Source organism: Hippoglossus hippoglossus, chromosome 16 (genome assembly GCF_009819705.1).
Source record: "Hippoglossus hippoglossus isolate fHipHip1 chromosome 16, fHipHip1.pri, whole genome shotgun sequence".
Classification (NCBI taxonomy): Eukaryota; Metazoa; Chordata; class Actinopteri; order Pleuronectiformes; family Pleuronectidae; genus Hippoglossus; species Hippoglossus hippoglossus.
The window spans coordinates 17,853,131-17,866,705 of NC_047166.1; the positions used below are offsets into that span (position 1 = coordinate 17,853,131).

General features: G+C 40.3%; 1 protein-coding gene across 5 annotated transcripts in view; it reads right to left on the bottom strand.

Moving 5' to 3' along the window:
• LOC117776906 (CUB and sushi domain-containing protein 3-like) overlaps positions 1 to 13,575 on the bottom strand; it is a 213,822-nt gene that overhangs the window by 30,191 nt on the left and 170,056 nt on the right. For all 5 annotated transcript variants that reach the window (XM_034611302.1, XM_034611297.1, XM_034611301.1 and 2 more), the window contains 3 exons: positions 13,394 to 13,567; positions 8,480 to 8,662; positions 3,976 to 4,152 (listed from right to left, as the gene is read on the bottom strand). In XM_034611302.1, coding sequence (XP_034467193.1) covers positions 3,976 to 4,152; positions 8,480 to 8,662; positions 13,394 to 13,567 — 534 coding nt within the window. The remainder of the gene's footprint in view (positions 1 to 3,975; positions 4,153 to 8,479; positions 8,663 to 13,393; positions 13,568 to 13,575) is intronic.

Sequence of the window (13,575 nt, forward strand, 5' to 3'; positions counted from 1 at the left end):
TAGCCTTTGACTGAGCACTCAAAGCTTAATCACACAGCATCTGTTGTACTATGCCCCTGACAGTGTGAGGACGGCTGTAATGTCATAGCAATACTAATAACTATGCTTTATTTACATATTTCATTTCAAACACAAATGACAAACAATACTAAACAATCAATGCATTGTGACCACAACACATATTCCCTTTTTAAATCTTGAAGCATTGATTTAGTTTTTTTCAACTCAAGAGTAGGTCCCCCGGACAATGACATTTTTGTCCCCTCTCTTCTGCTTATTCTTGGCTTCTTCTCGTGGCAAGATTTGTCGAGAGTGAACAGAGGACTGAATGTTGGCCATACTACGATGTCGGGTCTTAACCTAATGCTATCTCTGATGAATATTTAAGTTGCCAGACTCAATTTGATCGAGTTTTTAATAGCCTTTGTTTCATCTTTCAGTATTAATTTGTGATTACTGATTATAAAACCTTCCCTGACTTGTTCACCTTAATGTAAGAAGCCAGTTTGATGCATATGGCTGTTCCTGCAAACGCCTCCTCTCTTAAATTAATATCTGTTTGTTTATTTTCATTTGCCGCCAAGGACCTCGACACATTGGCACATTTATCATCGCTGGGTGAAACTAACTATGTATCCTGACAAAACACGCGTGAGAGCTGCTAATTCTCAGGAACAAGACAACATGCTGGGTCCTCTGGCAGTTTGTTCATGCTTGCTCCGATAATAAATCTAATTCTCCTAGATGCATCTATTCTTAAAATCCACACATAACTTCAGGCACCGACAGAAAACACAGACAGGTAGGAAAACAGTGACAGATGAGAGTACCCTGCAGAAAATGTGGTGAAATTCAAGGGCAATTCTGAAAGCTTTCTTTTAATTTGGATGATTTCCACATCATATCATCTGCAGAGGTTCCTGAACCCAGTATCCGCCATTATCCATGTGTTCACAACAGTTGTATCTGATGTGTGTTATAGGAAAATTCATGATGTAGGACTCTGTGGCTTTTATTTCCACTTCTCCATATGTACAGTACTGTTGCCCACTGGGAGGTAATGTTCTTCTGGAAAGTACTTTCATTCTTTACAAGACTGCAAGTTTTCTTTTCACCTGCATATTGGATGTTTAAGTCATGAAAACTTTTCTCAGTGTGAAATATTTGATTAAAACTTTTTAAAGTAAAGGAAAAAAAAAACACTGGTACACTGGGACTAATCTTTTACTATTCACCAAATTGGTTTCTGAATATATCGGATGAAAAAGAAGCGGTGCAGTGTCAATGCTTAGACTTGAAAAGTCCCAACATACCGGTGTTTAGCAGTAAAAAATGATGACTGCGTTGAATTTACAGAACTTAGAAGTCCAGCCTGTGTATCCTGCTATATACTAATACAATTATTGACTCTAACCCCAATACTCCAAATGGGAATATACAGATTTTACAATGCCCTCAGTAAACATAAAGCTGCAATAACAATGGATTATTTGTCATATATCTCATGGCCAAGAGAAACTTGATTTGTTGTTAGAATTTTCTATGTTTGTCTTTTAGTGTTAGAATCATCTTAAATTATCATTAGCATGCATTCTGTGTATGAAAACCGTTATATAAATAAAGTTTATTCACCCATAAATGATGATGATGGGAAACAGCAGCTGTCCTACGGTCTCAGCAGCCAAGTATTTGCACAGCAAGTGTGTATGTGCATTTCTGTTGAGTGTACACTGGTGTTTGTGTCGGATGCAATGTATGTCCTCAACTCCTTTGGAATCTGAGCCACCAAAATTAAACTGAAACACATTATGTTGAATTAAGCATGATGCATCTCATATATCCAGAAGCAGCTGGCATGAATAAAAGACAGCTGATACAATTTTCAACCGAAAACATCTTGCTAGAATGTGGAGAAGTGTGCGTGTAGTTCAATGCAAATGTTTACAAGTGCCTGTCTGTATCAGTAAAAGTGGAAAAAACCCAGCCAGTCAGCACAATGTAGAAAAGCTGAAGGCTGTTGACTTCAACAACTCAACTTAAAGAGTACAGCTTTTTCATTCGGCAAATAGACTGGCTCTAAAGAAAACAGGTTACTGGGAGAAGGCAGTAAGGGCATGAAATCAGAGGAGTTTACACACACTGCAATAACCTGCTTCCAGTAAAACCGATAGCTCTTCTTTTTCCCTAACTGCGTTTTCTGAGCCATACTAAAATATTGTGGGTATTTTTGTGGCATATGGTGCTGCATCACGAAGAGCTGTTCCCCTGTTTTGGAGGACTTACAGTTATAGCAGAGATCAGGATCTGTAGTGTGCAAACAGACCTATACATACTTCAGCTACAGTTGTAGTGAGACTTATATCAGATGTAAGCACATAGAGATTTAAATGATGCCTATGAATCAGGTTACTGCAGACATGTGACTGTAACCTGGTTAGTTCTGAATCTTTTAAGAAGCATTTTGCTTTGATGTCTTCATTTAATTATATCCCCTTCAGCAGATCTACAAGGAGAATCCAGCTCTACTGTGTTGGCATTTAAACTCAGGGAAGGAGGAGAGAGGTGGAGAATGCTATAAACAGCAGATAAAAACCAACAGGATCATGGCATTTATAAGGCAAATAGTCCCCCTGAATAATCAGTGTTTACTATTTATTTCATAAAGTGCTTTATGACTTTACCTCACACTCCACTGAACAAGTCTCCTCTCTAATGCTCCTCAGATGATTCCCTAATTCCTTAACTGGCTCTATAAATTAAATTTATCAACCATCAAGACTGTTCAAATAAAAATAAAGGAACTTTTCCGTCTCACCTTGAGAATGTTGAGCGACTTTGATCTGGTCACCTACATGATCGATTGCCCATGAACCGTGAAAATGATTGCCTCCCTAATGAAGGCACACTCAGCCAATTTTAGCATCGTAAGTGTTGATGTCCCTGAACTGACCACTAACATTTTACGGGAAGTGATAGCATACAGGAGAATAACAATAATAAGTTGGGTGATAAGCTGGCTTCAACGTGGGGGAAAGGGGACAAGGAAGCTATTCCACCTTTCTGCATGTTTGGTCATTATTTTTCAATGCAATTTTCAATTTTCCTCTCCTGCGCCCTCCCCCTGTGTGCGTCTCCACAGAGGCTCATTTCATTCCAAAATTGAAAATCATACCAATACGATTCATCTTATCTTGTGACTCAATAACAAGAATGAGGAAGAGAGAATGTGATGATTTTCAGAGAGAAGAACAATGTGTGTAATTTAGTTTGATAGTCATCCTGGTGCAAACTGAATATAGATTGGCATACTTCTTAATTACTGCAAGGATCATTTGCTGAGCCCCAGACAATAAAAAAAAAAGAAAAACTACCTGACAGTTGTGAAGATTTATGTGCTATATGAAATCTTATATCCTTTCTTAGCACCTTCGTTAATCACTCAAAGAGCCTCCTTTTGGAAGAAATGGGGAGCAAAATCATCTTCATTCCTTCCTGTCTTGTCATAAATCTTTTCAGGGATGTTTATCTGCACTTCAGTGTAAATTATTACATATGTTAGTTTGTTTGGAAGGTATAATAGAGAATAGAACAATGGCTGATTTACTGTACTAACAAACTTAATGTGACTGATATGCTTGGCCGTGTGTAACTGGTCAGTAGAGGCTCATTATCAAGATAACACTTTGATTCTTTGTATTTTAGATGCACCCATGGGAGATCTAAATTTCAGTCTTTTCTTATACTTATTTTCTTGGTATATTTAATAAAATGATCAAATCTGTGACTGCAAATGTTGTTATGTTGTGTGACTCTCTATTCAAAGCACTGGTGTAATTCTCCAATGAATGCATCTCACTGCATTGGCACTGATCATTTTCTTTCACATGAGTAGACAATGCATTTCTTTTCTCTTCCTCTGCATAACTCTGTCACAACTCTGACCTCATGTCATATTCCTGTGCATTGAAAACTCACTTGTGCAGTTTGGAGCTGTGCCAGACCACGTGCCATTTGCCAGACACTGGCGTGTGGGTGACCCACTGAGGAAATAGCCTTCCATACAAGAATACACGATGGAGTGGGAGAAGATTGTGCCATCCACGCGAGAAATGCGGCCATGAGCAGGTGTACCTGGGTTCCCACAGTGCACCGCTGCAAAACAGGAGAAAAGAAAGGAGATGAAGGTCAGAGGTATAAAATAGTAATGCATTCTCTATTTTTCATATCAATGTTTCACAGTCTGAGGGTTGGGACCCCCCCCCCCCCCCGAGGCGGAGCCAAGATGACTTTGTAAAGTCATCTTGGCTCCGCCAGTTTTGAGAAAATGTATTCCTAACATGTGAATAGTAATATTTATTTGTAAAATAATTGCTGTTTTGCTTTTGACTTGATGAATATTTGTTGTCTCTTGTCAGATTAGCACTCACGTGGAACAGTTTGAAAAAGGGCAGAGAGAAATTGTTGTCTTATGTCAGAGTTCCCATTAAGTGTGTGTGTGTGTGCTTCACATCACCCAACAAGCAAAGACACACTAATCTGCACAGCATCACGGCTTTATTAAGAGATGCTAATGAGCAAAGGTGGTGCAGTGCCTCGTTACACTGTGTGTTGATGACTCATCAGAAAATAAAGTGCAGTTTGTGTATTGTCAAGTTCGATGGTAGATCAATGGAAACGACATTTAGTGCTGACTTGGAACAAAAAGAGGATTATGGAAGTAATGACATTTTGCAGCTGTGGACTAAAGACCCTTCAAATTGTATTAACCAATGAACAGATGCAAAAATATGACTGAGTATTAGGGATTAAGAAAAAAATATTCAGAGATTTAGATAAACAACTATGAGAAATAAGTCACAATTTAAGCAGTCATTTTACATCAGAGGGAATATCAGAAGATCAGCCTGTTTCCTGCTTTACAATGAGGAATATGAAGCATCTTGTCAAGTTGTACTTTAGCACGTTGAACAAATAATAAAATTCTAAATATTTTGGCACATCAGCACCACATTATCATAAGTATCAGGACTTTCATAATTCAGTCTATTCCAAAGAAAGAACCACATGTATACTTGAAGGAAATTGCCTCTTTGTTAGTGGTTGATGGTTGTCATTAGTTACAAAGAGATTAATCGGAACTCCGGCTATCAGATTTTATTTATTCTTGTAAAATTACAACTTTATTCTTATAATATTACACATTTTCTTCAGATTTATTCTCGAAATCTATGATTATTTTGTCATAACAAAATATTAAATAACTTTTACTGACTTTGCACATTATGATTTATCACTTCCTACAGTTTAAAGCACAAGCTGAGCTCAGACTCAGGGGCTGAATTTGATGCAAAGTGTTGCTTTAGACGTGCAATCCCTCGGGGGTGGGCTGGGAGGGGGTCGTCTCTCTGCAGAGCACTGTGGGCTTCGGCCTTTCACACTGAGATATCCTTTACAGCCTTTCCAGAATATGTCAACTAAATTGTGTCCCTGAAAAGGTGAGAGAACAGAATATGTTTCATGTGCTTTTCGTTTACTCCAAATCATAATGTCTCATTATGAAACTCATTTACTCTTTCAATCACCTAATTGCCTGGAAAATCTGAAGTTGTGATTCTTGTCAGAAACAGACATGTCGTAGGTGCAGTGATGATTTCGCAATTACCACACACACACACACACACACACACACACACACACACACACACACACACACACACACAGCAGGGCAAGTACATCGCTCACACACACCAGGTGCCGACATGCTCACATTACTGTAAATGCACACACAAGGACATGTACACACGTTCCAAAAATAAAGTATGGTCACCTTTTTGGCTTCCTCTTGCAATAATTCAAGACAGACATGATGACAGAAACACAAAATAGACCTTGATGGCTTTGTGAGATGGATATTAAGCTGAATATCCATAGTGACTGTTCTCCAGAGACTGTAAAAGGTTGTGGATAACGGATGGATGGGCTTTAACATTAGACAGGGCTTTAGATCACAGACAGGCAGTGTTGAAACTCGTTCAGGCCTCAGTGAATTCATGCCCCCATCCTCTTGAGGTGGAGGGATGGCTAAAACAATCTTTAAATCAGGGGTTCATTGGGGAGATGGAGAGATAAAAGGTGGTAAATGTGGGGCAAAAAGTTGGGGAGGGAAGAAAGGGCTCAACTGTAGAGAAAGGAGGGACAGAGGGAGGTGTGGAGAGGGATGGAAAAACAGCCGTACAACAAGATTGAGACGGACAGAAATCAAGGGAGAAGCAAGAGAGAAAAAGGCTGACATCAGGGGAAATGAAGGATAAAGAGAGAGGAAGAAAAAAGTGGGAAGAACAAGAGCGATGAAATGAAAGACGTGTACACAGAGGATAGTTCAGAAGGCCAGTGCATCGCCCCATCATATTAAGAATGACATTGGTACCCTGCCAAGCTGGCGGACAGTAGATAGAGGAGAGATGCAGTCGAATATTCACCTCAATATCTGGTTGACCCCTGAGGGTAATTTATGCAAGATTTAGAGCTGCTGTTGTGTGAACTAATATCTTCAAAATCCACAATGATTATTTTATCACAATCCAAAAGGAACTTGGCTTTAGGTCTCTAGAATTCATGTTTTTTTGTTGTATTAGGGAAGCTCGCCACAGTACCATGTGCTGCAGGAAATACCACAGTGCTGCAGTAAGATACGGATCCATCTGGTGCAATACTCTGTGAGCTTTTTGCAACCATTTGTGTGTGTGGGTGTGGATACACATGAGCACCTGTCTCTCAGTCCTGCATGCTGCAATGTTGTGATCGCAACAGTTGAGGAAAAATAGATTCAATCCCTGTACAATGTGCCAGTCATAGTGGCATGAGCAGACTACTGAAACCATAACTCAGGCTGTGATTTGAATCTGTTCCAAGCCACCTTCATGCATCACTGCTAATTTTGTGGGCTACCCTTATTTGTTGCATCTTTATGCTATATATAAAAAACATATATTATAATACTAGCCTTAGCTGTAAATAAAGTTATCCAGACAAAATGCAAACATTTGTGAATGACTAAACATGAGAAAGGAGGCTACATGTGAGTTATATTGTCACAGAAGAAACAATGTAAATGATATGATGTGAAATGGTTAATAAAACATTAGGTGAATGGCAGTCTGTACTCCCTCTCTTTCTGGTTATAACACTTTTCTAACCACTCAATAAAAGGGGTAATTATTATCATTGATGAACATTAACCACAGCAAACTCAACGTAGAAACACTGGCAGGGACAGCGTGCCAGCAGCAACTTTGTGGACACACACACGCGCCTGCCAGCTGCAAGATGACGTGTGTGACACTAACATCTCATATTTACCAAGAGAAATGTATTCTAAAGATCATGCTATTCCCTGATGTTCGGCATGAAATTGTTTTGTGCACAGTGCATGCAACATCGTGGTGGCAAACAAACATAAAAACGAAAGTCATCGCTTGACAAACACTTCCCCATGTTTGTCAAAGAAAGCTGTTTAAGAATAAAATCTCTCAAAATATTTTAACCATGGCGTGAAAGCTTTATTCAGAGTGTCAGGTTGGATGTGGAATGAAATCAGAGATGAAGAGCATTTATGTGTGGGAGAGGACACAGAGATGAAAATAATTTAAAATTTCTTGTAAAGGATAGGCTACTGTGGAGTGGGAGAATCAAGAAATTATTAATGAAGCACACAGAATAAAAGCTGAAAAATAATGCAGCTGTCATTTCAATTTTTTTGAAAAGCGGCAGTGAAATAATTTTAGGTTACAATAACCCAGACAAAAGCCCAGGAAATACTGGAGGGACTGATCTGTGAACTGTTTGCACAGTCGTGCTTTTGGTAATGTAATTTGAGGAGTAAGGAAAAAAAAAATTTGGAAGCAATTATTTTTTAACTGAGTATTTCAGTAATAAAATGTTGGTCTTCTATAACATTGGTGGATGAAGAGATGTTATTGCAAAGTCAGATTTGTCCTGAAATTGGAAGTGTGGACTCAACGCCTAAAATACTGGATTCCTTCCTGTAATGCAGCTCAGTAGGAAAATACCCACGTCTTTCAAACTCTCCGAGCTCAAGCCGAAATAGCACAGATGACATCATCAGGTACACTTTGTCACCCTTTTACACAAAGCACAGCAAAACTGCACCTGAATACAATATTCTGAAATTATTTCTAAATAAGGTTTACAATTGAAAATATCTTGTCAAAGAATAAGAAAATAAGACTTGACGAAGCCTTCAGTGAGAGCTTTTGGTTCTGCAACGTCAGAGTATCAGGCTGTGTTCATTCAGTGCAAAAAAAAACCTATTGAGGCTTGATACCCAGCCCCAAAGTAAGAACACATTCCCTTGTAAAACTGTGTGACTTTCCAATGTGTATGTGTGTAGTTCAGTTTCACTCCTTTCCTACTGTTTTCATACATAACATCACAGAGACGTTTTTAAGTTTTGCCTTACGTTTGCAGAAAGGCTGTCTGCCTGACCAGGTCCCGTTGGGGAAGCAGATCCTCTCTGCCGAGCCGTACAGCGTGTGTCCCACTGCGCAGGTGAGGCGCACCTTGCTGCGGACTTTGAAATTCCCCGCCTCCCTGCTGGCGTGGGCAGGCGTGCCAGGATCCCCACAGGTGCCCCCCGAGTCGCCTGCGACGGGAGATAACCAGACATGGATCAATGAAAACAAGAAAGTAAAGATGGCATCCACTTTAACTGTCAAAGTGTACGTTGGTGTGGCAGAGAATAACAAGACAGTGTTTGTGCCTGTCAAGCAGAGAGACAATACAGAGAGGGCTTAGTCTCAAACTGTACGTCTCTTGAATCCTCCGGGAAGCAACTCTAAAACACACAATGCACCAGTGAGCAGTTGTCACCAGGCCAACAACCTGAAGGACCAATGCTTTTCACTGCTTTGACACCAGGAGCTTTGTGTCCATAAAAGCAGCGGGACCAGCATTAAAAGGCAACCAGCTGTGGTTATGAGAAATGATGAATACAGTTTGACCTCCGAAGCTGAATGCGTTTTCATTATCCTGAATTATCTCCCCCTGTCTTTTGTTCTGTGGAGGAACATACAGTACTCTCAGTGGCATGCACCACCTGTCTTGCACGACCACAAATTAATACAAAAAAGAAGAACGCTGTTTCAACTGTTGATTCTCTTCTCATGGCGCTCTCCAGCCAGTGATAAAAGATGGGTAGTGAGTCATAGGAAATGAGAGGGAGATAACAGGTATGGAGTCAGGAAAGTGCCATGCCTACTGAAAGTTTTATGTTGTAATGAACAGCAAGCTTAGCCGAGTGGTGTGTAAGTTAGAATCGAGTCCAGGGAGTGGAGTGGTTTTTAGTTTTGCATTCACGGGGGGGGGGACATCCTCAGACAGCAGGGAAAATAAAGCTCATAACACACATAACACCAACCATCACTTCATCTGCTGCTGTTTCAGTTCTATCACAGAAATGAAACCAGTGAAATTAAAAATCTAAATGTTTGGCTTCAGAAGACAGTATCACAGACAGACAGATTTATTAATACATAGAGTGATGGAGTTATCTAATCTAGTGCTGTGCTTGTCTTTACAGCTCCGCATGTGTCGTCTCTTTGTGGAGGATCTGTGCTTTATTGGCTTTGAGATCCTGTTCTCCGAGCTGTGCACACACCCTGTGTATCATTCCCCGTATGTCTGCTGCTCCCCATCTACAGAGCAGCAAACAGCTGCAGTAATACTCGACTTGTTGACAAAGCCTTGCTGCACAAACACCTAGCTCATATCTTCAACACACATTCTACTGATCGCATGTGCACAAGCTGGATTTGTCAGGTCAGGGGCTCAAAGCTGGAGATGATAAGTTTGTGCGTGACTGTGGTTAGCACAGTGGACGTGTGCCTGTGTGTGATGCCTTCTACATTTATATACGTATGTGTGTGTGTTTCTGTAAGAGAGTGCACTTGCATGTGAGTGTTTGTGCGTCTCGCTGCTTGGCTGTGCATGTACCTGCATACGTTAGTGCATGTTAGGCATACATACTTATTTGTTGCCCGGGTGTGTGCATGTATGCGTGCGTGTGTCTCACAGCAGCTGCCGGTACTTCGTTAGTCTCCTTCGGTTAGGTGAGGCGGCCCAGCTCGGCATGCACCGTGACAGCTATAATCTCACTAATTGGGATGGCAGTGGATTTGGTTTGAATCAGAGTTAATGTCCGTTCACCAGGCTGCCTTTGTGAGGAAATAATAAGGCCTTCAACTCAGTCATGCAACAGATGAGGACAAAAGGGGAATGGCCTGGCAAGCAGTTTTAAGCTCCCTCTTACTAATTAACAAGGGAGGACAGATGAGAGGAAGGATAGATGCATGGATGAGAACTGTCATTGATGCTGGGCTGCACTTCTAAAAAATTCAAAGCACGGATGTTGTTGTTGCTATTGGTGATAAAATACAAAAAAAAATCTTTGTGTGCCATTTTAATAATCTCTACTCCTACTAAGCTGCCTAAAGACTATGCAGCAACCTGCAACAAAGCTTTATGATTGCCGGAAAAGCAAAAAAAGAAGCTTAGACCAATGGATATGATAAAGACGATTTTCAAAAGAGAAAGAATTTAAACGTACTTTCCACAGAGCTCATTTATTTACTTAACGCTGCAGCACTGATTGCATCATTTCAGAAGGTTTCGTTAATGCTCCTGTGAAAACTAGGTGTGAAAACGTAAACTGTATCAATTTAAAACTTAAAACCATTTAATGCACTGAAACTTTGTCTCCTGTAAGGAACAACCGACTTGTTCTAAAGATGAAACAGGTGTTGACAGCTATAGGTCTGAATTCATCAAGCCTCTTAGTGATTCTAAAAAGCTTTCTTTTATTGCATCACAGCTAATGAGAAGCAGTGGTACAGTAAAGTATTGTGTGGCCATGTAAGGACAATCTACACATTTACACTTAAAATATCTATGTATAAAACCTATGTTAGCATTACCCTTATATTATCCTAATTGTCACACATATCTAAAAACCTGTTTATATACCTTGTTTCTTCACCTAAGTTTGCCCAACACCATACATTTATACAGAAGCATCAACAGTGCTACTTTATGGGTAAAACTAATAAAAGTGACACTTTTGTAATGTCTGAGTTCAGTACATGTAATCAAAATTCATATCTGCTATAACTCACCTCAGCACATTCTTTTTCCTCAGCTGGGTAAGTCACAGCATCATTTATTATGATTAAATCCTCTGATCAGTGACCCAGCGCTCACATTCTGCTGCACAAATTCCTCCACAGGGGTTCACTCTCTAAACAGCTATTGCTCTTTGACAATTTAAATACTCGGAAACAGATTCATGGTAGCTTTCCATATCTCCCTTTTGCAAATGATAAATTGAGCCTGATTATGGTTTGGACAAGTTAATGCAATAAAATCTAATTTGCTATTATATGTTCTGTCTGAGATTAAAGTGCAGTATCGTTGCTTGATTCCTTAAGACAAACAGGAGACAGTGGAGCCCATGTTGATGAGACACAGCTCAGAGTGAGTGACAAAATTAAATATAATACAAAATTGCAAATCATCACTTTCAAAGAGGCACATTTATCATAACAGCAGGGTGCTGATCAAATCATCTCAGTAGACCCAAATCGTTTCAAAAGACGAGGCAATAAAGACGAAAAAAATATCTTGCAACAGTGTTTTTCCCAAACCCAAATCATTAAAATCACGACTATAATTTCAGACCAAAAAATAAATATTAGGCTGAGCACAGCAGATAATTATGCAGGCTCAAACAATGACAAGTTCCCCCATTACACCTCAATGTTGCATTTTGCAAACAAAACATAACCGACACTGTGACTGGATAATACATTTGAGGCTTTCTAATCATGTACATCCCTTTAGCATCCAGTCTTAACTTCACTACTGCCAGACTGCTTCTCCACCTGTCTGAGTAAATACAAAATATTGAAGTCGAGTAGACAGTTTGGACTCCCACTTAAAAAAAGAGGGAAAACACTGTCATACAAGCCTGCTTACAAACATTACTTCTGGGTCAATGAGTTGAACAAACTAAGTGAACATTCAGTAAAGAGAATCCACTTAAATGGTCAGGAAGGCTTAAGTGTGATGGGAGGGAAGTGCACAGAGGGGATTAAGTTAGTGGGGGAGAAGTTTGTAGCTCTGCAGGAACACACCACGAGACACACTTTTCTTCAGAAATCGGCGAGGAGAGTCTACAACTAAATGCACTGAACACAATTTGCTCACCAGAGTTTGCATTTGGGGTATGTCAGGGGTGACATCTCTCGCTCGGTTGATTGTCTCACGCAGGAGGAAGCATTTGCTTCCACACGTTCTTTGGCTGAGACGAGAAGTCATAACTTAATGTCACTGAATCGAAGAAAAGTGATGGATAAAGGGTTTGGGCTGTTTGGCACTGGTTCCTCGGCCCGATGAAGACACGTTCGACAAACCACGAGAGTGGCTGTGCTAAAATTGAAATGCTGAAACTGATTTGCATAGAGCGGAATTTGATAATAATGGTTAAACATTTGGCACGCAGAAACCTTTAAAAAGAGCCTGAGTTGCACAGAGCTGTCGTTTGAGGGCAAATAATTGGCTCAGTTAGCGGATCTCTATCCAGGGCAGTTTTTTCTCTGAAGTTAACACAGACACTAACTAAATACTTCATCGATGCCAAGACTTCCGAGTACTATCACACGATGACAATTATCAATCAACTTCTGTGCCATGTAGCCATGCATTAACCAATCTATCTGCAACTTGTCCCCACAGATCTGTGTCCTGATTGGTCTGTGATCTACAGACGCTGCTGTGAACAGCTGTGCAAGGACAGACCTTGTGAAAAGTGCTGACAGAGTGTTCTGTGGAGGATCTGCAGTATTTGGACATTGTTTCTGGGAGAAAAAAAAAAGGAAAACAAGATGTTGCTGCTGATTTTTTAAAAGCCATTATTTTAGAGCTGCGGACGCCACAAATAGAATTCTATTAAACTCTGCCCTATTGGGGTGATGCCAGTAATCTCAGACACAGATATTTCAAAGCCTGTGTAAATAAAACTAATACTATCTCTCTGGTAGATATCACTAAAGGCAAGTGATGAAATATAGTTTTGTTTATGTTTTTCTATGTTTTGCAGTTTGGTCAAACCAAACCACAAATCATTCCATTTATTTGGAGAGCACCTGCCCAAGCACAGACTGGGTTCAGATAAAATGATTGTCTTCTTTTCAAAACAAAAACTACTTGTTCCTATAATATGATGCTGTTATCAGTGTCACAAGGGAGAGGGAAAAGGAGAGGCTTCTGTTTCATAGCGTGCAGGCAGCCTGCATGACTATATTTGTGAATGTTTGTTTACCTGAGCAGTGGGGCAGTGGACCACTCCAGTGACCGTTCAGCTGACAGGTGAGTGATGAGTCTCCTATGAGCTGGCGGTCTCCAGAGCAGGAGTAGCGCACCGTGGAGCCAAAGGTAAACTTCTCTCCACTCATCTCTCCGTGGGGAGGTGTCCCTGGGTGGCCGCAGTCCACTTCTGCATGA